The sequence below is a fragment of the Brachyistius frenatus genome, unplaced genomic scaffold (assembly GCF_029030835.1).
Source record: "Brachyistius frenatus isolate BFR_SWC_R1_liver_20210118 unplaced genomic scaffold, ASM2903083v1 Contig_438, whole genome shotgun sequence".
Classification (NCBI taxonomy): domain Eukaryota; kingdom Metazoa; phylum Chordata; class Actinopteri; family Embiotocidae; genus Brachyistius; species Brachyistius frenatus.
In genome coordinates this window covers 84,603-110,862 of record NW_027211037.1, presented here as the reverse complement: position 1 = coordinate 110,862, position 26,260 = coordinate 84,603, and the positions used below count along the sequence as shown (strand labels likewise).

At 39.6% G+C, this 26,260-nt stretch overlaps 1 protein-coding gene across 1 annotated transcript; it reads left to right on the top strand.

Moving 5' to 3' along the window:
* Window positions 1–854: 854 nt before the first annotated feature.
* fndc4a (fibronectin type III domain containing 4a) lies at window positions 855–25,919 on the top strand. The gene is made up of 6 exons (XM_069725696.1): window positions 855–1,352; window positions 8,923–9,038; window positions 10,430–10,634; window positions 20,356–20,445; window positions 22,695–22,828; window positions 25,428–25,919. Exons 1-6 carry the CDS (start codon window positions 1,277–1,279, stop codon window positions 25,467–25,469), a joined length of 663 nt encoding a protein of 220 aa, XP_069581797.1. The 5' UTR covers window positions 855–1,276; the 3' UTR covers window positions 25,470–25,919.
* The last annotated feature ends 341 nt before the right edge of the window (window positions 25,920–26,260 follow it).

The following is a 26,260-nucleotide window of genomic DNA, read 5'->3' as shown; positions in this document are numbered from 1 at the left end:
GTATTCTAGTAATAAAACTATATAGCCAGTCATCTTCTGATTCATAATTTGAAGTGTAGTCCCCCCCCCCCCCCCTCAAACATTTGATGACTTCTTCCTTGTGTCAGAATAAAGGTTGCAGTTGCCTGCATGCTGCTGGCAGATTCCCCACATAGACAGCAATCTGGCTTGAAACGCTTGTCCCATGAGGCAATGCACTCAGCTTATCAACATGATTCATCTTCCTGATTATATGGTGTGTTTTAGGGCGTTGCGCAGTGTATGATGGGTGAGAGGCATATCGACCTGCTGCTACTGGGGTTGTGTAAAGAAAACATGAGTTGCTCCATGCTAATTATTCATCATCACCGGTTTGGTGAATGAAGTAGAGCATGACAAATTGGATTTTTTTTTTTTTGTGTGCCATTGTGAACTCACTCCCTATTGCTTCCTCTCATATCAACACTCCTTAACCTATTGCGGTAAATATTAGCTGCTGGTATAAAAAAAAAACCAACAACCATTAAAGCAGCTGGAGAAGCGTGCTTCAGTGTGAGTGAAGACCAGGTAGACGTATGCTGCTGCTCTTCATCCGATGACACGTGGATGATTAATCAATGCGAGCTTCGCGAGTGCACTTGAACCGAAACACTAAGTGTTGGGGACCTCTTATTGGCTAGTTTGGGGGGTGGCGGAGGGGCTACCGGAAAAGGACCGCAGGATGACCAAACCCCGCGTGCGTGAGTAAACACATTCCGCTCTGAGCCGCGGAGCGCGAGGGCAGTCTGGAAACTTACAGGCGCTGTCCGTGGTGCTGAATCGCCCCTCGGCGTCCGCTCAGTCTGCGAGGGCACAGACGACCCTGCAGTGAGCGCAGTCTTTCCCTCGACCTGTTCGTACCTGCGGCTCACCAGATGATCGATGATCCCCGAGGATGACGGACAGTTGCTGCCGCCACATTTAGTCGGACGTCAGATTGCCTCAATTTGCACAAGAACATGGATGGAGGACTTGTGGAATTAAACCGTGAATGAAGAACATCCCCTTTCCTCGGCAAAATGCTCCTGAAGACATCGTTTGACTTTCACTGGTTATCTATTTATTGACCAACTCGAGCCCGATTCAGCCAGTGACCGTTCATTCATTCATTCATACATGAGAGGAATTCCAGCACGTGATAAAAAAAAAAAAATGAACTGCTGTAATTTAGTTACGCTTCAACAATAGGAAATTCGCTTTTTTTTTTCTTTTTTTTTAATAAATCTAAAACAAGAAGAACAACCACATCCACCAAGGCATGGCTCGTCTGCTTGTTTTGGTCAACTCTGTGGTCCTGTTGCTTTTTGGCAGCGACATATTCTTGGTGGGAGCAAGTAAGTAAGAGCCTCTCCAGCACAGGAGTCCGATAAATTACTGTGCGTTTTATAGCCTTGTAAAATGTGCCATTAGTCAAAGTGTTAGAAACCGTTTTAGGCTTTTTATGCACCTGATCATAAATTTACTCATACACGACCTACAACATTTTTATGCTGAGGCTTTATCCAGTATTGCCTGTTTAACCAGATACAGGAAATAATGCAGGTATGTTTATATAGGCCCAGAAGATGGGCCTTATATTATCATTATTAATACATTACTTTCTTCTAATCGTAAAGAAAGACATAGTGGCTCTTTTAAAAAATTAAAAAATAAACATTTGTGTTTTGCATTGGAAACTGTTAATGAAAAATAAACCTGGCATTGTGTTCTTATGTATCAAATAAAACATAATGTTAGCAGGTTTACTGCTGGTTTAGCAAAAATACCATGTCATCTCACTGGCAAGGTACTTTTCCTCAGGCTTATTTGATCAAAGACAAACAATTTAACTTTTGTACATCAAACTAATGTGCCTTTAAAAAAAACTTTAATTTGGAGCTAAAATACAAAAAGCCACCCACTTCTTTAAATTAATGTGCTACAGAAACATTAGTTGCAGAGCCAGCAAGTCATTTTTGTAATGTAGTTATTATTGCGTTCTTCCCACTGGAAGCTTTTGGCTTCAGACTTACTGTGCCTCTGTGTGCATGCATCTACAGTATCTCTGTCTCGTTATCTGTCTACCTCTATCACTTCCTTCTTCACCTCTCAAGGGAACTGAGTCCAACATGTGATAACGCCTTGGGAGAATCAGATTGACTGTTTCTCTCTCTCTCTCTCTCTCTCTCTCTGTGTGTGTGTGTGTGTGTGTGTGTGTGTGTGTGTGTGTGTGTGTGTGTGTGTGTGTGTGTGTGTGTGTGTGTGTGTGTGTGTGTGTGTGTGTGTGTGTGTGCGCGTGTGTTGTCGGGCACAGACAAATATTCAGAGCTTTTCTTAATGTTTCGTGCTGACGTGTGAGATGCAGGAGGCATCTTTGATCTCAGTGGAGTTCAGTATGGGGTTGTCAAGAGCAGGAAAAGCTACAATTACAATGACAAACATGACACTCATACATATATATTTGGCTGTTGCAATGCGCTTCAAAGTAAATTAAAATAAATGTTGAATGAATTACTGTCAGGCCGGTGCATGCTACGCAACTATGGGATTCATGGGGACATGTCATTCAGAGGGAGGTCTTAATTAACTGTAAAGCTCATTGGTTTACAATGAGATTGTCCTATAAATGTCAGCCATACAATGAAAAAGGAAATGGAGCGTTTTTAAGTAGGTAGAATTTGCTTAAATGATTTGGAATTGTTCCTAAATTTATGTAATGATGGTAAATGAGGCCTTTTTTTTCTGAGCTTTTCACTAATTAAGCATTTCCACATGACTCATGATTACAGAATAATCTTACATGGCATTTAATCCAGATAATCGGACAAGAAGCTTCCGGTATTTGAATGTCATTGAGAAAAATTCCAGTACTTTCCAGACTAAACCAAATTTGTAATGCAACCTTCCTGAATCAAACAGTACAAGCCCACACAACACATTTGATTTTTGTAATTTCTGTGGTCAGGCTGACAAGAAATACTTCAATGCCAATGCCCACATTTACAATCACAAGCATTATGAAAACAAGCACGCCAAAAAATGGATCCCATGTGAGGCCTGAGCAGAGCTTCAGACACAAAAAAATGAGACTTTAAGTTTATTGGATTTATTGGATGGCTAGACTCATAATATTCTTCAAATTGGCAATCTGCTGTTCATAAACCTGGTGACATGTTCTTGACAAATAGATGTTCTGTATTAGAGCTGAATCCATTAGAATGATGGCCAATATCTGCTCATGTTGACAAATTTTCATCTGCTGTCACATGGGATACATTTTGAAACACCCATACACGCATACAAACACACTAGACTAAAAAAATGGATTTTTGCTTTTATATCACTCATTTGAATCATACTTATTTCTATCTTGTTTAGATGTCTGTGAACGTCCACTATAGGTGATAAAATGAATGCTACAGACTCTGCTTATAAAGAGTTTGCTCTTGAAATTGTTAGCTTGTCTCAGGGTTTGGCCAGTGAGTACATTGTACATTAACTTTAGACTGGCACATAGTCCAATCTGGTCTCACTGCTGTTCCACAGCCTCTGGATATGTGAGAGCTAAGACGCAGTGTACCGAAAGGGGAAGTGTCCCATCCTGTAGAGAGGCTCTGAAATGTCTGAGGAATCATAGGAATTCGCAATGCCTGGCTGGCATCTACTGTATATCCATCTACATACCTGCTTCATACTACTGTTGCTGCACTAGATGGATACCAGCGGACACTGGACACGAGATTGAAGCAAAGATCACATGAAGTCGCAACAGGGCATTATATGTGAAAGACAGGCGGGTGTCTCAGAATGAAATGGATTCAGAGACGAAACAGGAAAAGGATATTCTTAGGTAATACGGGGGTAGACGCTGTTGTTGCCCAGATAAAACCAGCATTGCTTAAGAGCCCCATGACCAGGCGATTTGTAACGCTGGGGTCTGCAAGCAGCTGTGCGACAACCTCCTGCTGTGCAAAAGAGAACAGTAAGAATTCCCAAGACTGAGTCTGAAATCCAGATGAGGCTGTTTAAAAACTGACTGGGTAACACATTCAAATTCAAGACCCATCATGAGTTATTGCCTTTATTTATAAGATGCCAGTGAATATGGCATTTCACGAGGGACTTTGACATTATGAGTATTGTAAAATGATTACATTACAAGTAGCCGTTCAAACTGCCACAAGCTTAGAGATAATTGAGATATGATTAAAAATACAGGGACACTTGGTAAACTGCCGTTTTGCCTTTTAAAATGTGTTTGAAGCGATATGAATTATGCACCTTAGAGAGTTTTATTGTGTTGTTATTGAACTGATCCATCACCCGGACTGTTTATGCCCACTGAATCATGAGCTGGGCCCTCATTCATGTCAGAATGGATTCTGTTTTTAAAGAAGTCGCAGCTTCTCTCGAGACATTTACGTAGTATCAGAGCAAATGTGTCTTTATCAGATTTCCAACTGCAAATGAACACATCAGCCTTTAAAATATCAAGTTAGTATTGTAGGTGTTTGACAAAGGACTATAATGAACTAAGTATACATCTGGACCTGTATAGAGACACTGTTACATACAGTATGATGTTTCAACAACCATCCAAGAGCAAAAGCATCCAAAAAGCATAGAAAACACTGCAGCAGTTGCATAAGATAGACAACTAGGTATGAAATTTAGCAATCGCAGAGAACATAAATGTGTCTTTACATGTAAGCAGAGAATACAAATTATTCCACATACATACTGGGACCAATAAGAAAAGGTCTCTCCATCCCACTGTTTAAAGAATCACAAAGTCCGGTGTCCAAGTACAGTATTCTGACAAATAGTGACAAATATTTGTTACCTAAACTGCAGCCCATACTGTAGATACAGATGTATTGACTTTTTTTTAAATTTGCTAGTGAAAGCAGTTATTCAGCAACTCAACAGGTGCAAATAGCAAACTGAACACCAAAATAGCTCTTAGAAAAACAGTAATGGCATCTCACCTGTCAAATTGTGTTCCAGGTCAAATTGACAGGTGATGTAATCTAAAATGTTCTACTCAAGTCTCACTTTTAAATTTCTGTTTAATCATCGCGTTACGCTCATCCAGGATAGTCTATGATAAAAAGCGGCACAGGTTGTCTTATCGTAATAAATCAAAACTTGTATTATCTCTATCACTCTTGTCTTACAGTGGGAGATTATAAGCAGCCAATAAACAAAGAGGCAACTGCTTCACAAGCAAATATAGAGGTCAAAATAGAAGATGACACAGCCTTATCTGGTTCAGAGGAATTCAACCTTGGCTCCTTTGCACGTGACTTCTCAGCCAATCAGAGATCCACTGGCACGTTCACTATTTCTGTATGCACTCTGGTTAGATTGAGAGTAGCTAATGTGCAAGGCGTTGGCTATACGCTATGAATCATCCTGGCAGGGCTCCCACATCCCAAGAGGGGCCCACCATTTGTTTGCGCTGACACACACCTCAGCCGCTGTGACCTATTGCTGATTAATTTCAGGTCTTATGTAACTTCTGTGGAGTGAGGCTCACTCAGTACATGTGGCAGATAGCAAATAGTAAAGTATCTGTGCTGACAATTATGACTGGTGAGGGGAACATCAAACAAGCTGGAGGGGGAAGAGAATTTGGCTGTTGGACTTTCAAGTCAATTGGAAATATTTGTATTTGAAAATCACAGCTGCAGCTGTCATCTGCTGTTTGCCAGTGGGCTGGGAGTGATTCAATTTCAAAAACATAAAGGCCACTTATTCTTTCGCTTCTAAAATATTTTATGAATGAATGCTGGAAGCGGCATAGTGGTGCAGTGGTTAGCATTGTCGCCTCACAGCAAAAATGTTCTGGGTTCAAATCCAGGCCTGGGCCTTTCTGTGCAGAGTTTGCATGTTCTCCCTGTGCAGGCGTGGGTTCTCTCCAGGTACTCCGGCTTCCTCCCACCATCCAAAAACATGCACCTCAGGTTAATTGGTGGTTCTACAAATGTCCTTTAGGTGAGAATGAGAGCGTGAATGGTCTTTGTTTCTGTCTATCTATAAGTGTTGGCCCTGTGACAGACCGGCAACCTGTCCAGGGTGTACCCTGCCTTTGCCCAAAGTGAGCTGGGATAGGCTCCACCCCTGACCCTGTACAGGATAAAGCGGGTATAGATGATGGATGAATGCAGCAATCTCAGTTTTTAGATGGAGTCATCTCATCTGATTCTTTATTTTTTAAAGTCACCTTCCTCAGACACGTGAAGTTAAAAACATACTTGTTCCACTCAACCGCCTGTAACGGAAAAAGCATTGCATAGGAAGTCGGCACTTATACATTAGTGATGATTCATGGCCTTATTCAACTCAGCTGTCACTTGCTCCATCACCAGTAAATGATCCGCAGCCAATGCATCATGGGTACTGGTTGCTTTCTTTGCCCATGCGGGGCCGTCTGTAACCCCCATTACCTAAAGGACAACGAGCTTCAAGAGAAATGAACGTGTACCGTGTTGGATAAATGTTGCATCTGATTCTGAAGAAGCCTCAGTGCATGTAGGATGCGTGGTGATGGCAATCAAGGCTTGAGGCTGTTTTCTTGTTAACTAAGACAAATGCATCCTCATAAAACAAATGACTACAAGAATTGAAGCTTCTGTTCTGCTTGTAGAAAGAGGCAACATTTTTGTCAGCTTGTTCCAGCAGGTTGGGATATTTATTAACTGAATAAAAAACTGATAGGATCATAATTATGATCACATAATTCACAACAGAAAACTAGTAGTCGTTTGGTTACTATAGAGGCACAAGGACAGTAGAACCATTATTAAATATATGTACGATATGACTCATATGTGACTTGCCCTCCTTCTTAACCTGCCGCACATCTATCTTAACAAATTATAGCACCTGCTTCCGTAAAGTAGTTTCTCATTAAACGGGACAAAATGAGACAAATATAACCTCCTAACCTCCTGATACAGTGCTACCAACAGCCAAGCCCACTCTTCTCCCCAGTTGGAACATTAATTTCCTCTCACACTTTCCATCAAAAGGCTAAGAATTAGTCTGGCCTCCTGTTCGTCTCTCCGCAGACCAATCTGTAAGCATGTCATGAGCCAGAGGAACTGAGCATCACAGCCGTGATTGACCCTGACCCCCTTGTGCCTCGCGGTGCCGCGAGGGGCCGAGACAGGGAGACCGATAGCCTTGTCTGACCTGCCGGTCTCGAGATTTGCCTCAATGTCATCTTTTGCACCGAACACAGAGGCCATCATTGACTGTCTCTGAGATAAAATAGACAGAAGTGAGAGAGGAGAAAGGTAGAGTCAGAGCGAGAGAGAGAGAGAGAGAGAGAGAGAGAGAGAGAGAGAGATAACAGAGGAGAGGTATGTAAATAAGAGGAAAAGGAATGTGAGAGGGACTGAACAGGGAAACCGCAAATCATTTGAAATAGCTCCTAATTTCATCATTATATCTTTCATCTTTCTTCCTGGAGTGCACTTTTAGGATTTAATATTGTCTTTGTACAGAACATGCCTTTAGCTGTCATCTCAAGAAAACTGTGTTATGGATTATTAAATCCATAACATATGAGCTTATAACAGTGTTTGAAATGCAAATTCACTGTACAATTATCAATTAATACTCACTTTGTAGTGAACTGCTACAGAAAGCTGTGAGTAAAAATCTTACTTGTACTTGAAGGACAGCTTACAACTCATCAGGCACGGCTTGTCTGCATGTGTTTATTCTGCATGCTATGTTTTCTACTCTCTATCTCCACAGCACAAGTTATCTTCTGTGATAACACACAAAGAACATTAGACCTATACGGTAATGACAAAAGCTCCGAGGAAGGTTTTCAGGTCCCCCGACAGTCCAGCCAATCGCATCTCACCTATCCATCTGAGCGATTGCTTGGAGACTGTATATAGGCCCCTCTATTAGAGCTGCCACCCTCCATTTCTCCTGCCTTTTGCTTCCCAACCTTTTGTTACCACTTTGCAATCAGCGTATCTACTGCCAACCAAACCATGATAGATGGCTGGAAAGCGACAGGGCGAAGAAATGTAACCCTGTGTGAGGGAGGTGAACATGAAATAGTCATTGAAGGCTGATCTGTCAGGTTGACACATACGGCTGTTTGGACGGTGGAGTGAAAAATGAATGTATATCTATAATATTAACATCTGTAGGTTCATAATTAAATGCAAGCATGTAGGTTTTTAAAACTACTGTGGCTAGTTAACAAAAAATATATATTTTTTAAATGTACAGTAATTGTTTGGTATGGGGAGACAATAATTTGCTGTTATCAGTGCCTCCCTTCAAAAAAATAAAAAATGCTGCACGGAGTCTGCCTGTGGAAATAGCTGTATGCTTATTAACCTTATGCAGCATGCACCATGTGTCTCTGGGGACACCAACACTGACTTTAAGTAAAGGGGGGCACTGACAACCCAGGGCCATGCTGAGGGGAGGGCCATTTAAAAGCCTGGAATAGAAAGTGAAATATCAAATAAAATGTGAGATTTTAAACGGGTTCAAGTGGGTTTCACTGGTTATTTTTACATGTTTATATCTGAACAATTCATTATTTGTAAAGAAAATTCAAAAGATGTGTGAGTAACATGGATCAGGAGGGGAAGAGGGCCCACAGAAACTGCCTCTGTATAGGGCCCAGAACAAACTATACCCCTGTGCTGCTGTATTTCTTCTTTCTACTGACTGTAACATCTGCAAACTTGACCCTATGAACTTTAAGAGTAGGACTTGTTTGTTTCACTTGTAAATCAAACAGACACCTGTGGTGAGTTCAGAGCACCGACACCATGCCTGAGACCTTGCAGGTGCTGTGTGGACACAAATAGCACGGATCTAATCTAATATCTTGAAAAGCGTGTGGATTAATAGACCTCTCTATTGCTGTTTACTTTCCTGCAGACCGACCACCAGCTCCCGTCAATGTGTCTGTCATGCACCTGCGAGCCGACTCTGCGACTGTATCCTGGGAGGTTCCAGAGGGGGATATAATAATTGGCTTCTCCATCTCACAACAGGTAATACCGCAACCTCTGATGTAAATCAGGATGGCCTTGGAAAGGTCATCTGAAAACTGACAAATACAGAAAATTGTATCAGTAGTTTATTTTGCCTATAACCATTTGTGGTTTTGGAACTGAGGCCTCATCAGGTCCTGTAGAAAAGGTTTTGGCATGCCAACGAGGCAGTAGAATAAGGAAGTGCACCTGCATTCTGATTTCTATCATGTCACAGTTTTTGACAGCCAGTGGCCCATAACAATTTATTAAATATGGGTATGGTTGAAAAAAAATCTCTTAAAGCTTTGCTTAACATGTAGAAAGGCTGATTGAAGCTCGCCTTTAAGGCTGAAGTCACAATAAAACTCAGCATGGCTGGTTTATGAGGAGAAAACAAAGCTCTAGCATGAATGCACAAAAGTATGTGAAGCTGCCAAACAGCATTTTTTTTAGGCTGAAGAGATTTCAAAGGCTTAAAATAGAAAAAAAACAAAACAATGAATGCTAACACTGAATGATGAAATGTAATATGCTGCTGTAATTGTTTTATGCATTATGCAACTCACAACATTGCGCAGCCATTTAGCCTTGCTTTTCATTCAGCGTGACTGAGAGGATGAATGCAACTCCCTCTCTCCTAAAGGGTTCTTCATCATGTTATGCAGCTGCATTTGAACACCTCTGGTAATTGCCTTCAGTGTACATTGCGGTTTAATCATCACATTAGTCATTGTTTACTGAGTAACATGCTTTTTTTTTTTTTTTTAATCAGATCTCTCACTGAAGCAGGGCCATTAAAAACACAGAAGAAGATATCTGGTCCAAAGCCACTCCACGTGTGGATGGACTCTGCATGCAAAGCGAGAAATAATTCTCACAGTTTTGGGCCTTGGTTGTTCCAATAACATTGTCAAAGGTCAAAGACAAAGTCTGGCTTTTTTTTTTTTTTTTTTTTTAAAGCCTGTCTCTCCAAGTGCTTGCAGTCAAAATTAATCAGAAACTCGACTTCAATTCCTAATCAAGACTCCATATGGTGAAAATAAAGTGCCAACTGTTAATATAATAAAGTACTCAGCATGTTGTTCTCCAGAACCTTGAATATTTTCTGGTTGGTCACCTCTCTCTCACACTGGTATGCAGCTACCTGATTGTTTTAGCTTGTTTTATGAGTTTGGAGAGTGATGTATTATTGACTGCAACACTGGCCCGTAAAGACAAAATTTATGGAGTGAAGCAAACGATAAGAATGTCTTACTTAAGCAGCGATTTTTGTAGGGCTGGTATTTCAGTGTGCTCACCTTGATCATCTCATTACCCACTGAACTGATCACTCTATCTAGTCAATAGTTCAATCCACTTTGTGTCTCTCCACCCACTTTGTGTCTCTCCATCCTTTGTCTGATATCTAGCGGCAGGACGGACACATGCAGCGATTCATTCGGGAGGTCAACACCACCAGCCGTTCATGTGTTCTTTGGGACCTGGAGGAGGAGACGGACTACATCATCCAAGTCCAGTCCATTGGCCTCTACGGGGAGAGCCAAGCCAGCAAGAAAGTCCACTTTCGCACCCTCAAAAAGACGGACCGCTTCCCTTCCAACAGCTCCAATCAAGGTATGGTGCACTGAGAGATCAGTAACAGCAATCATTAGATAAAATGGGTTTCTTGGCATGCTAAATAACGCGGCCTCATAAGGATTTGTCAGTAAAGCTGCATGCAAATACGGTCATAAGTGCTCATACCCTTACATATCATTGAAACAATGCTCTGTTCATCTTGAAAAGTGGTAAATTAAACTCTCTTTTGTGGTACCTTTGACTTGCCATACAATAAAACAAACAATTGTGAAAAGAGCTGAATCCGTCCTTCTCCTACAAAGATCTTAAATCGCCTGAACAAAATTATTGATTCCCCTTGGACACAGCGATAAATAAGTAGATTGTAGTGATATTTCAACTGGACCATTGTCTTCAATTAGTATCAGAAGAGTCTTCAGTCTTATAACACGTCACCCAGCCTATTTAAATCAGTAAAAGTAATTGGGTTAGCTGCTTGGTACCATTGTGTCTATCACACAGAGCATGAACAAGAAAAAGAAGAGAAGAGAGTTGCCTCAGGAGATAAGGACAGAAGTATTGACAAGCAGGGTGAATGTAAAGGCAACAAGAACATCCTCAAGCAGCTTGATGTGACTGTGACCAGAGTAACAAATATTATAAGGAAGTTTAAGGTCCATGGATGGAAGCCAACTTCTCTGGACGTGGCCACAAAAGTAATCCCGGATGGAACAGAAGGATAGTTCAAATGGTAGTAAAAGAAGAAAGAAAGGAAAACTTCAATACAGACACAAGAATCAAACAGATACAAGCTCCAAGACTTATGTACAACTGTGTCTGGTTGCACCATATGCATCACTCTTTGAATGAAAGAATGGAGGGTGACTTGCCCACTTTAAAAGAAGAAATATAAAAAAAAGGTCTGACTGAAGTTTGCTAAAATCCATGTTGACATCCTACAATGCTTCTGACAAAGCCTCCTCTATACATCAAGCTTTGCTTACTGAGAGAGAGGAGCACAGTTTAATCACAGATGCAGACGTTAAATAAAGACAGCAAGACACTAATCAGCAGAAGTCGTGCCAAAATCCGGCTGTATAGCAGTGGTCTCAGAGGGCGAACAGCGTGTCTACACCATTTGTCAGGAGAGGAAACAAGGCCAAACACTAGGGGAGGAGGAAGACATGCCAGCATTTCACATTGGGTAACTGGAAAGAAAATCCTATTTACTGATGAATTAAGTAGGAGATTTGTGGCAGTAAAGGAGGGGTGTGTTTAAGGAAAGTAAGAGGAAAGAACGATACAAACACAGTGAAATATGGTGGTGGGAATACTGAAGTCTGGAGGTGTTTTGCTATTCTGGAGTGGGACCGATGACTGCATATAAATGTGTAGTTTTTGGTTCTGAAAAATGAGGCCAATACAGAAGTGTCATAAACTGCAATACCACCTAGGTCCACTAGGGGTTGACTCCAAAAAGGCTCTGGTTCCATAGACTACTATTCAACTTCTCACATAAAATACAAAGTCAATGTGTTTTTTCATGAAGTCGAAATGACAAGTTATCATTCGCTTAAGTCACATAAGGAGCCCAAAACACACCTCAAAGCTTTGCAAGAACTTCTTGAAGACCAAAGAAGACCAAGGTGTGCTGACTGTCAGGGACTTTCCTCCACAGTCACATGAAGAACATTTATGGAGGCACTTGAAGACTGAGCAAGCCAACCATCCAACATCACAAGAAGCTCTTTGGAACATCGTCAGATCATGTTAGGAGAATATGGGAAATCGGGTTTTACACAAACTCATCCGTGCCAGGTCAGGTGCATGCTGTCTTTAAAGCAGAAGGAAGGGAACCAAATACTTACATACTCTGAAATGTATGCTGTTTTTTGTCTGTTTGATGTTTCACATTAGGTACACGGGCCTGTTCACTGCAATGAAAAAAATACACATTTGACCCGGAGTGGTCAGTGATGTATATATTGTGTTTCTTCAGAGTATTTCCTCAACAAACTGCTGTAAAGTTTGTCAAAATGCACCGTAACTGGCGAGGTCAAAGCAAATCACTGCACCACTATTTTCCCTGGCGCTTTGACTCACTCTGTTACAAAACATAATGCTCTGCCACAGGCCTTTTTCCGGAGGTACAGACAGAAGCATCCCATTGCAGACACTTTTCCCGCTGTTGCGCTAAAGCCCCATCTGGCTGTTGAATGGTTTTAAGCACCCCAGCTTTGAAAATGAGATACAGTAAAAGCTAGTACGGACAAGTGCAAGCACCCAGGAGCCACCCCAACCCCCACCCCCCTCTCTCTGGGGGGAGTCCTATGTGCTTCCTGCAGTTTTATTTTCTCCTAGACACCAATACATTATTGACAGACTCTTCAAGCATGACTGAAGGCAAGTTCCTCTGAATTTATGCAACTATATCACTCTGGGTGACTCTGTACAGGCTCCAAAACACTTCACATTCAGTGTATGCGCTCAGCTCATGGGCTGGAGGAAATATGAAGGCCAGGACCAACACAGTTCAGTATTTCTCAATTTCTTACAGCACAGATGAGGAAAAAAGCTATTTGCAGTCTTTTATACAGTAAAGGAAGGTTCTACATTTCACAGGAAGGTCCTCCGCTAAATTTTCTCTGCATTAGTTCCGCCATGATTATGGGATGAGCCAAATGCAACTCTTAAAATAATGGAATGGTCTAGAAACAGGCCTGACACTTGAAACTATTTTTGGTCTGTGATTTCATGGTTAGGTTGAGGTCGTGAATACAGGAAGTGCTGATGTGAGGGGATTAATAAATGTTTCTCTTCAGCTGACTCAGGTTGGGTACCATTAGTTAAGCTGGCAAGATTTGCCAAGTAAAAAAAAAAAGGAAGTTGAGCTTTTGCACTGTTCTTTCAGCTAATACAGGCATTACACTTCTGTCCTTTTAATTTACTTCATTCAATATCATGGAACTTATTTTTGGGTACTCCTGGTTCAAGTTAGGTTATTTTTTTGGTTAAAAGAAATAGACTTCAAAAAGCAAAAAAATCATGAATATTTGAATAAAGAGCTGAGCATGAAAAGACTTAAGGCTGGTGCCGACTCCTGGAAAAGATTTACTATGCAACATTAATCTCCCCCCTTTGTTTTTCTGACCCAGCTGGGTCAGAAAAACAGCCCATTCAGTGAACGAGCTTCATTTGAAGGAGTTTGTTTTGGTGTGTTGAAGCAATCAGTGTCAGCTTTTCATAAATCTAATGCCAACACTGCTGACTCCTCGTGCCCCAGTTTTAAAGTTCAATCACATCCAGTTTCTCAGTGTGACTCTTGTGAACTTTATTACTGTACTTCTCTTCACTTGTTTGGTCCTGTTTCAGAGTATATTTTAACTTTGATATTGTTGTCAAATTTACTTCCAACTGAACTGTGTGCACATGTGACAGAGTGACTACTACTAAACTGCAACAACACATATCAAATAGTACTTCAGAAACACTGGTGGCATCCTGTGTTTTGCATGTGTATTCAATCCTGTCAAATCTTGAAACCAACAAAAGGTAAGAGCAGTGGCAGAGCTGGATGTATAGCATATGCTTTGATCAGGCAGCACTAAAAATATAATTTATTTTAGATCACACTCTGGTCTGATGATGGGAATTTATTGTATTTAAAATTCTCTGAAGTCTCTCTGATCCAAAGAGCCTAAGGTTGTTCCTTTTGGTCTCACAGTTGTGGAGCTGTTACTGACTGAATTTAGGAATGTTCATTCAATATACATATATATATAAAAAAAAACTAGAAGGGCATTTAGAGAGCACGGATCAATCGTCCACTCTTTTATGATATGCAAATCTGAAACTGCAAACAATATATATGCCTGGATGTATGTGTACTGGTTCTGGTCCTCCCCTATCAAACAAAAAAACATATCCTCATTGACAGAGGTAAAATACAAACCAACCAATGCCTGGTGGCTAAACAATCAGTAAACTGTCCTTGAATCTGGACAGATTGGTCTAGTCTGTTTGTTCAGGGGAGTGAAGGCTGACAATTATTACCATTGAACATTCAACCATTATCATTACCATTCAACAATCAAGTGTCACTTTTTTTTTTTAAAGCTTCGGTCTACCTGAGGTGGTGCTTAATGATATGGAATTGTTTTAAAGCCAGAAAAACATAGCAAACCTTAATTTATTACATATAGAGCTACACTGTTAATGCACTGGTTTTCTGGTCAAAACAAACACACTCTGCATATAATACAACCAACTCGATTTGACTTTCCCATATTGTAATCACCTCATTGTAATCTCTCCTCTTTCACTTCAGTGATGGTCATTAATAGACATCCATCAGTAAGAGTTAACAACCTGTTGTGTCACTCAGTCCTAAATTTACTGCATGCACTGCAGGGCTGCAAAGTGACCCATTTTCACCAAACATTCACCAACATTATAAGAACAGAACTAGGTTGTCTGATGGCCTACAATTAGGCCAGACAACCCGTAATATGATATAACCCTATGATATAAAACATTTCTTAATATTTCAACATTTATTAAAAGATCAATCTAATTATAAAATTTAAAAGATAAGTAACTCAACCCTTCCGCGGTCCAAAGTCATACAAATAAGAAACCAGGCTTTTCTCCTGCATACAGTACTCTTTCTTTTAGCCACAACATCAATTCCCACAGAACCTGAACATTAATTTCCGTTGTGTCTTTGAAAATTAAAGTTCTGTCTCTTAGCGAGCTCAGAGAGGATGTTTGCAATGTCTGCACCTAAAATAACAATGCATGTATTTTTCATATGCCTTGATGTACATTCATCTAATGTGACAGTTTTGTGTTGGGGATTCTGCTGCCAACCTTTGTTCCATAAAAAGCCTTTTTAATCTAGTTGGCTGCGGCATCACAGCCATTTCAGAGATCCTTTGTCACAGCCAAGTGCCTCCTATTGAAACAAAATTGATTTGCGGAATATACCAGACATACCCAAGAGCCAGAGCTATGATACCCATGAATCAATAAGGCTTTTATTTTTTATTCAAAGCAATTCTATTTGATAAAGTGATTACATATTAGAGCATATGTCCTCTAATGTTTACCTGGTCCGGCCAGATTCTGAATACATCTACTTCACATAAAGAATTTCCTGGCAAGATCTACGCCATGTGTTGCTAGAGGATTTAAATATAAATAGGCTACTGTGTTGTGTTTTTTTTTTCCAGGATCAATATTTCTTTGAAAAGTCTATTTCAATTTCATTATTTCCACAGAAAGCTTTTAATAGGAGTATACATTTATGTATATTGCCTGCTGTTCAGGAGAGAGGTAAGCTGCACTGTGGTTCTGGCTTAAAGGGGTTTCGCCTTTTAGTGAATTTGGACAAGTATAACTAGATGATATATAAAGATTTTTTTTAAAAACATGTTGTCACAGCTTATTGGTATTCAAGCAATTAGAAAAATGTATGTTATGTGCATTTGCAAAGTAAAAACAACTTGAAGCACTTAAGGAGAACTTAGTTTTACTGGGTTCCAATTCCAGTTTAATGAAGGGAAATATGAGGCATTCAGAGACAAATTCAAGATGTCTGATTAAGGAGGGTAAACGAACACGTTTCGTTTGTTGGCATGTGCAGTGTTGCCAGAGTTGGTACAAAAAATCTCCTAAAATGTTATATCAGTCATTCCCCAGCTAAAGACATGAAACCGCTGAATCCTGCTGCCACTAAGCTGTCAATCCACTTCACGCAGGAGTGCAAAAAAGAATATTTTCAAAGGTTGGATGCTTTGAGCCGTCAAACATTAGGAAGGAGGCTCCCCTAAGACACAATTACTGCATGATACTTCAAAGAGATGTTAAGCTGTCTCCACTGAATCACGAGCTCCACCTAGCCTCTCCCATTAACAGCACTGAAAAAAAGGTATGCCACACACTGTCTTTAAAGCTTGAATGAAAAACACTCTTCATGTCGCTATCTTTATCTAATATAATATATAAGTTAATAGTATACTGATTTGCAGATAATGGGCAAATTGTAATACCAGAACTAAAATGACTCGATTTAGTAAATGAACAAAAATTCTGTTTGCATCTATTTTGATAATTGATTATGCATTCAAATAATGAATGAAACTTATCAAGTGGAACACGTTTAAAATGTTTTACAGTGAGTAATGAAGCCTAACAAAAAAAAAATTGCTCAGTGTGGAGACAACATAATAAAAGAAGAAATCAGTTGATGCATTGTTGTGACAGCAGAATTGAATCACTGGTGTGTTGTTACACGGTTTCCTGACACAGTTCACAGCCACAATCAATGTCATGGGATTTAGGGTGAGCAGAAGGAATGTCGATGAATTATCTCAGCAGTCTTTGGTGTTGTGGAGGCACCTTAATTCAAGTCTTTCTGCTCTCGCAGAGAATCACACAGCATATTTGATTGTGGTGCCAACATGAAATATGTATTAAGCAGCAGCATGTAATTCAGGTCATCTGGAAATTCTGATCTCTTGCTCTGTGGTGTGAAACCTTTAGCGTCAAGTATCCATACACAGTAGTGCTATTTGTTGAGATATTGAAAAACACGTGTGATATCTGCACGCACGAACACGCACACGTACAGGAACTGTTAAGTTGTGGCCCCTTTCTGCGGCTGTGTAACAACTGTGGTGGCAAGTTTACATTCAATAGTTATTAATATAGCCGACATATTTTAATCTTTTTACTTTTTGAAGGTCAACAATGATCCTGCTGTATTCATTGTTTTTCTGGATTACTCATCTAAAGTGTCATTGTCCGATTTCTGCCACAACACGTTCCTGCAAATGTCTCACAACAAAAACCTTGTTAAAAAAAAAATGAAGGTTTTCTGTCTACTGAAACGCTACAGGGCTCTTAATGTGAAAGGACAGAAAGTGTTGAGTTTGTAGCAACGCATACTGTAACTTTAATATGACAAACAGTAGTGATCAAAATCAGAATGTCATGCCAGTGCATACCGGCAGCACCACACAATACCTCTGTCCACATATACGCACGGTATGCACTAAAACAAAACATTATGACCACCTACAGTAACGGCAGAAATGTGAAGGTTTAAAGACATGCGCAACTTTTGCAGGGCTACATTTTTTTGGCCAGACATCTGGCATCTCAGAGGGAGAAGGGACAAGGCATGAACTGGTGACAGGGTGTTGGTAGCCGGGCTCCGCTCAACTATTCCTCACAGCTTCCGTCTTCGCTGTATAGTCTGGAAACCCTGTTTGCATGAAGGTTTGCTCAGGCACTTTGAAGAGCAGACCAATCACTGACAAGTGAATGCAATGACGTTGAGGTCAAGCGTTTGTTTCTAAATGTAGTTCAAACAATCGGAGAGCAAGATGAAGCAACAGGAACATTTATAGCAACACTTCTGAGTATTGAAGAATATAAGCCAAGGCAAGAATAATACACAATGACAAATGAAGGACAATGAAACAATGACATTTTTCCAACTCACATCTTACAGCACTTCTGCTGTTAACGTACTAGGCACATATTAGGCAAATGTGGTTTTAGCTCACCACATACACACTCAAGTACCATTGACTTATCCAAGTTAAGAGGGGTCATTAGGTCAACTAGAAAACTACAAACAAGAAGTTCAGTAGACAGGTCTTACTGAATACAAAAGTCCCACAGACTGAATCTTTTACTGAAACATCCTTTCATGTGCTGTCGTCATCCCAACACTTCTACCTGTACCCTCTTTATACAAAGACTATGCAATGTTTTCTGAAATCTCGCTCGGCATATCTTTTCCTCAGGGAGAGAAAGTTAAAGTAGTTCTTGACTTACAGACCAAAATGAAATAAACGGTATGCTGAAGAACTATTGGTGAATAGTTATTACTAAGTGAGTTGGGTTGAGGCAGAAGACATGAGGGAGTAATAAACTAGAGAACAACTTGCAGGAGTACCAGTCATACTTGCTGCTGACCTGAGTTCTGACCTGGCATTTAAATGTAATGTGCAGTCTGGTGTCCTTGTAGAACTCGCTGTGCAATGTCTAAAAGGTGAATCTTAAGTGAAGTTCTGAAGGGAATTGTGAGGAGAAATTTTTCTCTTCACACTTGCTGCAGTGACTACGGTGTAGGCTGGAGGACAAAATCTATAGTCCTCATTCTGTACAAAATGCATACTAAAGTTCAGTCGAAAGTTAATCAGTCAACTGTCATGGTTTATTGCCATTGTTTTGTCCCAGCAAAAATCAGACATGCTACTACGAAGAGACATCCCTCTTAAGCTTAACATGAATAAACAAAAAAGAGGGAATTTCATATTAAATTTATTTTTTGGAAGATATCCATTTGTTTGTAATTTGCTCTGGAACTTCTCTGTGCTGGTAAATCCAGGTGTCAGACTTGGAGACCAGCTTTTGATTATTTGATTATGTAAAATTTAGACCCTGTATCAGGCAGTTTGTTTTTCCTGACTCTCTGCTCTCAAAGGGCCATCTTATTGTGACCCATAATCAGAATTACAAAAAAAAAAAAAAAAAGCATCCTTTAATGCATATAAAAATCCACTCAACTTTTTTCCAGCTTCCAAATTGTGTTTACACCAAGCAGCAACTTCTACAGATGAAAAATTAGGCAAATCTGCAGTTTAAAAGTGAGTCGTAAACCTTAAATAAACATTCCAGCCAGCTACAAAAAACATTTTGGGCTCTACATTTTATATCTCCATACATGACAACTGCGCATTTTTATATAACTCACCTATTTGAATTGTATTGAAGCTTAGAGTTATGCACAATTTAGGATGAGACTGCTTTGAGTGACAGGTGAGTACCACCACAGTTGGCTAACTGGTAGCAGGCTTAAGCCACCGACTGTCAGTCAGAGCCATACAGACAAAGACTCTCCATGAGCAATTTTTATTCAGCACGCCTAAAAAAAATCCACCCATGCACCACCTCTTTGTCAATTTTTGGATTAGCCAGGAGTTAGGCGGAATCAGGCACTACCAAAGTTACACAAAACTTATTTTCAAAACCGCTCCTCAGGAAACCTTTGGGTGATATCACAGAGGCTACATCCCTTTTTTTTATATAGTCTATACACATCGCAGACTCTATATTAAAAGTTATACAGATGAATTAGCATAAATCACATTTCTGAGATTTATGGTCATTTTTATGGCATCGATGCCCATACACTACTACCTGGTACCTGGTAAAAAATTGCCAATAAAATTGACCCCACTCCATAACTGCTATCATGTGAGGAAAGCTGACAGTTTGGCATCCCAGGCCAGTTTCTTGACAACTTGATTCACTAAAAAGAGGCAATTGGGAAAAGTGGCACTCTGGAAGAGATCCATCCATGTAAGATAAGAGATGGTTTGGAGTGGAAATTGGCCCGTAGTCAATCCACTTAAAGGAGGATTAATGCTGCAAGATTGATACTGTGGGTAATGCCCACCACATTTTCCAACTGCATCTGTTAAATGCCATAACCATCGTGAGAGACAAACAAACTAACTCATGCAGATATAATGTGGGTTTAATTTACATTTTTAAGAAATCCTAAAGGTTATAATTTTTCCATGTCAGGGTGTTATTTTCCACTTTATAGAAGTGTATGGCATGGATTGCATTTTAATGTCCACTGTGTCTCATTCCATAGAAATGAAAGTCTGAGGACAAAATATTTAGTAATTTGTATTTAGTGTTTAGTGTTCAGGAGTTCTGTATTTACTGTAACTGTCCTATCTGTCTTCTCTCCTAGATGACCCCACTGTACAGGGCCTGGACAAGTCACGGCATCTACAAACAGGAGAGATGATCATAATTGTGGTGGTCTTGGTCATGTGGGCAGGTAGGTTTGTTCTGTAAATGTGTGTGATATATAATATTTGAGTCAATGCAGTTAGAAATAAAAAACAAAGAAGAGGAAAACCTCTTATAAACCTTGAAAACTTATTTTTTTCCACCAATTTCTTTTATAAAATATACGGGAACAAACTATTAGAAATGTGTCTCTTATGAGAGATTTCTATATTTCAATTTCTGTCATTCTTACTACTTGAAAGTGTATGGGGCATTTGAGAAGCACCAATCATTTAACACATTTTAAAAAGCTTATGCTCCAAGGCATGTGTCAAATCTGGTAAAAAAAAAAAAACAACAACCAGCCACTCAGTCCTTATAGAGCATAATAAGTGAGACAATTCATAACACATAATAGCTACAGATATTTTTCATTCATCTTTATGGGATCTAAAGTTTTTAGGGGCTTCAAGTACCAAAAAGTACAATAAAAGAACACGTTGACACTGCTATCGCTGTAGCTATAAGCGTCAAGTCCTTCAGGCTGTCACAATAGCATTTATCTCCATGTGGCTTCAATCTTTTAAGAGTTATTAATAGGCAGGTGGGAGATTTAGTCCTGTCTGATACAATGCAAAGGATCTGATGCTATTGAGCGGCTGCTGTCAGAATGAAATGAAAAACCTGCAAAATAAGCTAAAATATAATTAGACTTCCCCACTGGAACGGCAACGTGTTAACATTTATTGTCAGCCTAAATGATGAAGGATGATGGTGGCGACCTGACAGAGGTTTCACACTGTAGATTATCTTGTTGTTACATCAATACATTGGCACACCAATCAATAACACACTAATCAGCAGAAAGACATCCAGAAGAACTGTCTGATGGCGGAAGTTAAAAAGGTTAAAAAAATAAATCTGACATTTCTCAACAACCTGACCCTTTTAGGCTTTTTTTAAATTTTAATTTTTCAACAACAGCAATGTGAAAGGAACATCACGCTTTTCTGAGCATTCTCTTCATCCAAGCTCTCCATCCAAGTTCCTACCCCTTTCAGGAAGTGTGCTGATTAATGAAATGTTGAGGCACAATGAGAAGTGGCATATCTGACAGGCTGCCAGGAGCAGGGCTTCCCGCCCCCGAGGACCAGAGTGAGATGTTAAATAATACTAATGAGAGAAACCAAAGTAAAGCGGAGGCTGTGAAGAGTGGGAGTGAAAGAATAGAAAAGTCCTCATGTGGCGTATTCATAATGGATTGCACATTTGCAGTCAGTCAGGTTTGAAGTCAGATTTAGCTCATCCTTATGCATTATATTTGTTTCTTTAAGATCATTATAAAATATTCTTTACTTTTTTTTATCATGTATCTGTGTTGCTTGCTGTTGCATGGACTATGTCTGGGAAAATAATTGTATATAATATAATTAGGAAATTGCTAATATGATGCAATCTCATCTGCTATTACATGTCTGCATTGTGGCATTTAGAGATAAAAATGCATGTAATGACGAGAGCTGTGTAAATTTGGCTATAATAGTCTGAGGATAGTGTCTTTAAGACTTGTTTGAATCATAAACATAACAATTAACTGAAATCTAAAACATTTTAAAGCAAACAAATCACCTCTCGATTACACAAATGCTACTTTAACTTAACTATGACACAAAGGAGTGTAAATGCGGAACTGCCTGTTATCAACGCCTCTCCTGCAGAGACAATGACATGTAGATGCAATCCTGGCGCACAGTTACATGATGCATGAATAATAATTTGTTAATGAAATGAATTCTGCTATCCCTCTGAGTACTTCTCGCAGCTGCGTAGATCTCATTACTAGAACTGTATATATCGGTTTCTGAATATTTAATGATAACATTCTCATAGAAATTCATAACCTCAGTGATGCAAGGAAGTTAATTGTGAATACGCAGTACTTATCCAAACTGGAGGCAGAGCTAAATCTGGCAGATTGCAAAATGCAACAAAGCAAACTCCATAGAGAATTACTGTCTTCCAAGCTTTCAGATGAAGGCTCAGCCACCACGCTCTCATGGGAGCGAAATTCCATTATCCACATGGCATTTTAACGTGCTACATTAGAGGGAGCGATGGCATGTCTGAGTGACAGTTGCTGCCTCATGAATGAATTCCGATCCTCTTTTGTGTGTGTGTGTGTGTGTGTGTGTGTGTGTGTGTGTGTGTGTGTGTGTGTGTGTGTGTGTGTGTGTGCGTGTGTGCGTGTGTGTGTGTGTGTGCGTGTTGCAAATGTGGCCATCTCTCACCTCCTGGCAGCTGTTATTGCCCTGTTCTGCCGGCAGTATGACATCATCAAGGACAACGACTCCAGCAACAATAAGGAGAAGGCCAAGCCGTCGTCAGAGAGGAGCACGCCAGAGCACCACAGTGGAGGATTGCTGAGGAGCAAGGTGAATATGACATCTCTGAATGCAGGCCCAGTCTGTTCAGAAAAAAAAAAATGTCTGAATGAATTTTCTTTTTAAGTTTTGAAACATGCACAACAGTCTCATTCATGAATCTCTGATTGGCTCCTGTCCTCCTGACCGTACACCTCAAAAGGTTCTGTCAAGCAGCTGTATCAGCCTGTTGTCAGTCCAAGGACGTTAAATACTGTTGTTTTGTTACATTACATTACATTACATTTCATTTAGCTGACGCTTTTATCCAAAGCGACTTACAATAAGTGCATTTCAACCATGAGGGTACAAAACCCTGAACAACAGGAATCAAGAAAATACTATTTCTTCTGGAAAGCCAAACTACAAAGTTCAATCAGTAAGTGTCATTTTAAGCGCTACTAAAGTTCTATTGTTCAAGGTAAAGTCGGAAGAGGTGTGTTTTTAGTTTGCGGCGGAAGATGTACAGAGTTTCCGCTGTCCTGATGTCATTAGGGAGCTCATTCCACCATTTAGGAGCCAGGACAGCAAACAGTCGTGATTTTGTAGCGTGTTTGTTAAAGCCGTTGACTATATAGACTATATAGACTATACAAAAGTGGACGTAGCCTCCAGGTCTGAAAAGTGAGGCCAATGCCTTTAACTGCAATACCACTGAGGGCTGCTAGGAGTTGCCTCCAAAAGGGTTCTGGCTCCATCGACTCCCATTCAACTCTCGCATGAAATACAAAATCAGTCAATTTTTTTCCACAAGTCATAATGGTATTATAGCAGACATAACAGTCCCTCTTTCTTGTTAGTTTTCATGGTGGTCTGTTGGAAAATAATTCAATCATTAATTTGATTTTAGGCCTCAAAAAGCACATGTTTGGGGCCATGACTGTTTGACTGACAGGCCCGTGGTGCAGTCAGATTTCCACTATAGGTGGGCAGGGCATAGTGTTCCTCGGGTTCCCAATCAGATTAAGGTAGATTCACCGCTCCCACCTCCCAAGCTCATTCAAATATGGTCACTTCTGGCTCCAAAATAGCAAGATGGCAACAGCCAAAATTTAAACTCAAGGTTTTAGAAACCAATGGGTCAGCGTTGGTTGCTGCTTGATTTGAACCCAATCTTTTTCTAGGTTTTTTTCCTAAACCTAACCGTGTGGATTTTGGTATCTAAACATAAGGCACCATGTCCGTATGTGTAAGGCCATCGGACTGTGACAACACGGCAGTATTTGACACCCTGGGATGAGACCATGTCGGCTATGTATACACACAAGTACAGCCTCTCTGTATAGTTTTATCCTCTGTACTGTTATGACAAAAGGTATTTGTAACTTGCCATAATAGCATTATCATGATAGCAGTATTCTATTGTATATTATAGTATACTATGTACACTATGCCTGAATTCATCCTTTCACACGACTGTTGCTATAAGAAAACATCAACACATCTCGATCACAATGCTTATTTGTTAAACCTGACCTTATTACATTGTATGTTAATTCATTTTTATGTTGTTTTTTTTTTTTTTAGAAAATAATTCTTGTTTAATACATTTGCAAAAACACAGTCGAAAATTCACCCACAGAAAAAGTCCTTGGTTTTAAAAAATACAGCATCGAGGTCATGGTTGAACAATGTCTCAAAAAGCAGCAGACACTAGTGGAGAGATAGATTCAGTCAAGGGTCATTGATGAGGCCACGACTGATTAATTACCAAGGTCATTTGCACTGGGAGTGTTGACCTCTAGCTCAGATTTAACATCCCAACGTATGGAGTTCTGTTGTTTAAATGAGCTGGGGGGTAATCATAGGACTTCTCGGTATTGGCTTATCTCTCTTCCCAGTCCTGATTAGGTAGTTGGATGTGGCTGGATGTCTGTCAGCATCCTTATATCAACTTTTCTCCCTGGTATCAGTCAATAGTTGGTTCAGCAAAAAGCCCTTTAGGTATTAGTTGTAGATAGAAATGACATCACTCCCTGATCTGCATTGAGACAGAACATTTCTGTTATAATCAACAGAAAATTAAAAGCAGAGGGTTGAACTATTGATTCTGAATGCTTAAAAAAAAACGTATGTAACTAAGAAATAAATGTTCATATATTTCTGAGATTTCTTATTCATTATTATTATTATTATTATTTATACATCTTTTTTTGACAACTATTAACATAATTAACAAACATTTTAGGTTCTCCTTATTTCATGCCCAAATACCGCAATTCTACCACGCTGTTTAAGAAAAATATATGTAACAGAAGATATTACAGAGGAAAAAGTTTATAATTGTGGGAAAAAAAATGTCTGTCTGTCATGATGGTAAGTTACAGACATATGTTATGCAAGTACTGGCTTGGAGAATACCATCAAACAATGCCAGAACAAAAAACTTGGTGTGGAATGGAACTATTCATACTTCGTTTTACTTTTTCGTACCTATTATATGAAAACCAATCGAATGCACATTTTCCAGAGTTCAATGCTCCAATCAATGTCTTAAACTGAAAGCAGTATTGAGGAATGTAACAGTAAAATTGTCCTCTATGATCAATGCATTTCTTTTGTGTACAAGAAAAACAGCAGTGGTGATTTTTATTTCTCTTTTCTTTTGCAGTTTCATCCGTCTGTGCCATCAATCAACATCATTGAAGTTTGAGAAGAAGGGCGCCGGCGTTAAATTCCTCTCTCTCTACTATCAATGTAGTTTCTCACGGAGGAAGGGAAAATAAAAGTTTTCTGAGGGGTGTCATCAGTAAAGAGGCATTGACAAAAGACACACGTGCATGCACCTGGTATTTGTAGGGAAACAACACTGAACAACACACTCCGAACACCACCCCTACACAACTCTACACACTCCTACACACAGACACAGTAACTACAAAACCCTGCTGTGGGTCGATACTGCATAAATTAATGTTAACCTTAACATTGATGTCTTTGCCAGGTGCTTGGTATGTTATTGCAATACAAAACACACAACTTATCATCTCTGGGAGGCCTGTCTTTGTGACTTTAAATACGCAGTGTATTTTTGATATTGGCATGTGCAATTAGATACCACGTTCACCTGTTCTAGACAGCTCAGCTTAAAAAAAAAAAAAAATTCAAGATAATCTGCGTTTTTTTTCATTGCAAATCCTCTTAATATGCTGCCTGATCACAAATGTATCACACTGTCTGACTGCTGTGAGTAGATTGTTAGTAAGGGGAGAAAGTAATACATGGATCTACAATCACTACGTTTGTTAGTTTTTCCTATTATTCAAAATTAAAATCCCATTTTCTGGATGACATTGTATTTTTTCATATTTCATACATAGCAAATATGTCTGTACATATTTCATTAATTTACAAAATGAAGTTGCATGCAGGTTATTTGCGTGTAAAATAACCTTCGATGTGCGTTCTAAGTTAGCTGGCAAAAATGGAGAAATAAACACGATT

What these genes read in the sequence shown, in the direction of transcription:
- fndc4a (XM_069725696.1), top strand. Translation starts at nt 1,277, where the DNA reads ATGGCTCGTCTGCTTGTTTTGGTCAACTCTGTGGTCCTGTTGCTTTTT. An exon ending in CATATTCTTGGTGGGAGCAA is followed by an intron (nt 1,353 to 8,922) that starts GTAAGTAAGAGC and finishes ACTTTCCTGCAG; the next exon opens with ACCGACCACCAGCTCCCGTC. An exon ending in TTCCAACAGCTCCAATCAAG is followed by an intron (nt 10,635 to 20,355) that starts GTATGGTGCACT and finishes CTTCTCTCCTAG; the next exon opens with ATGACCCCACTGTACAGGGC.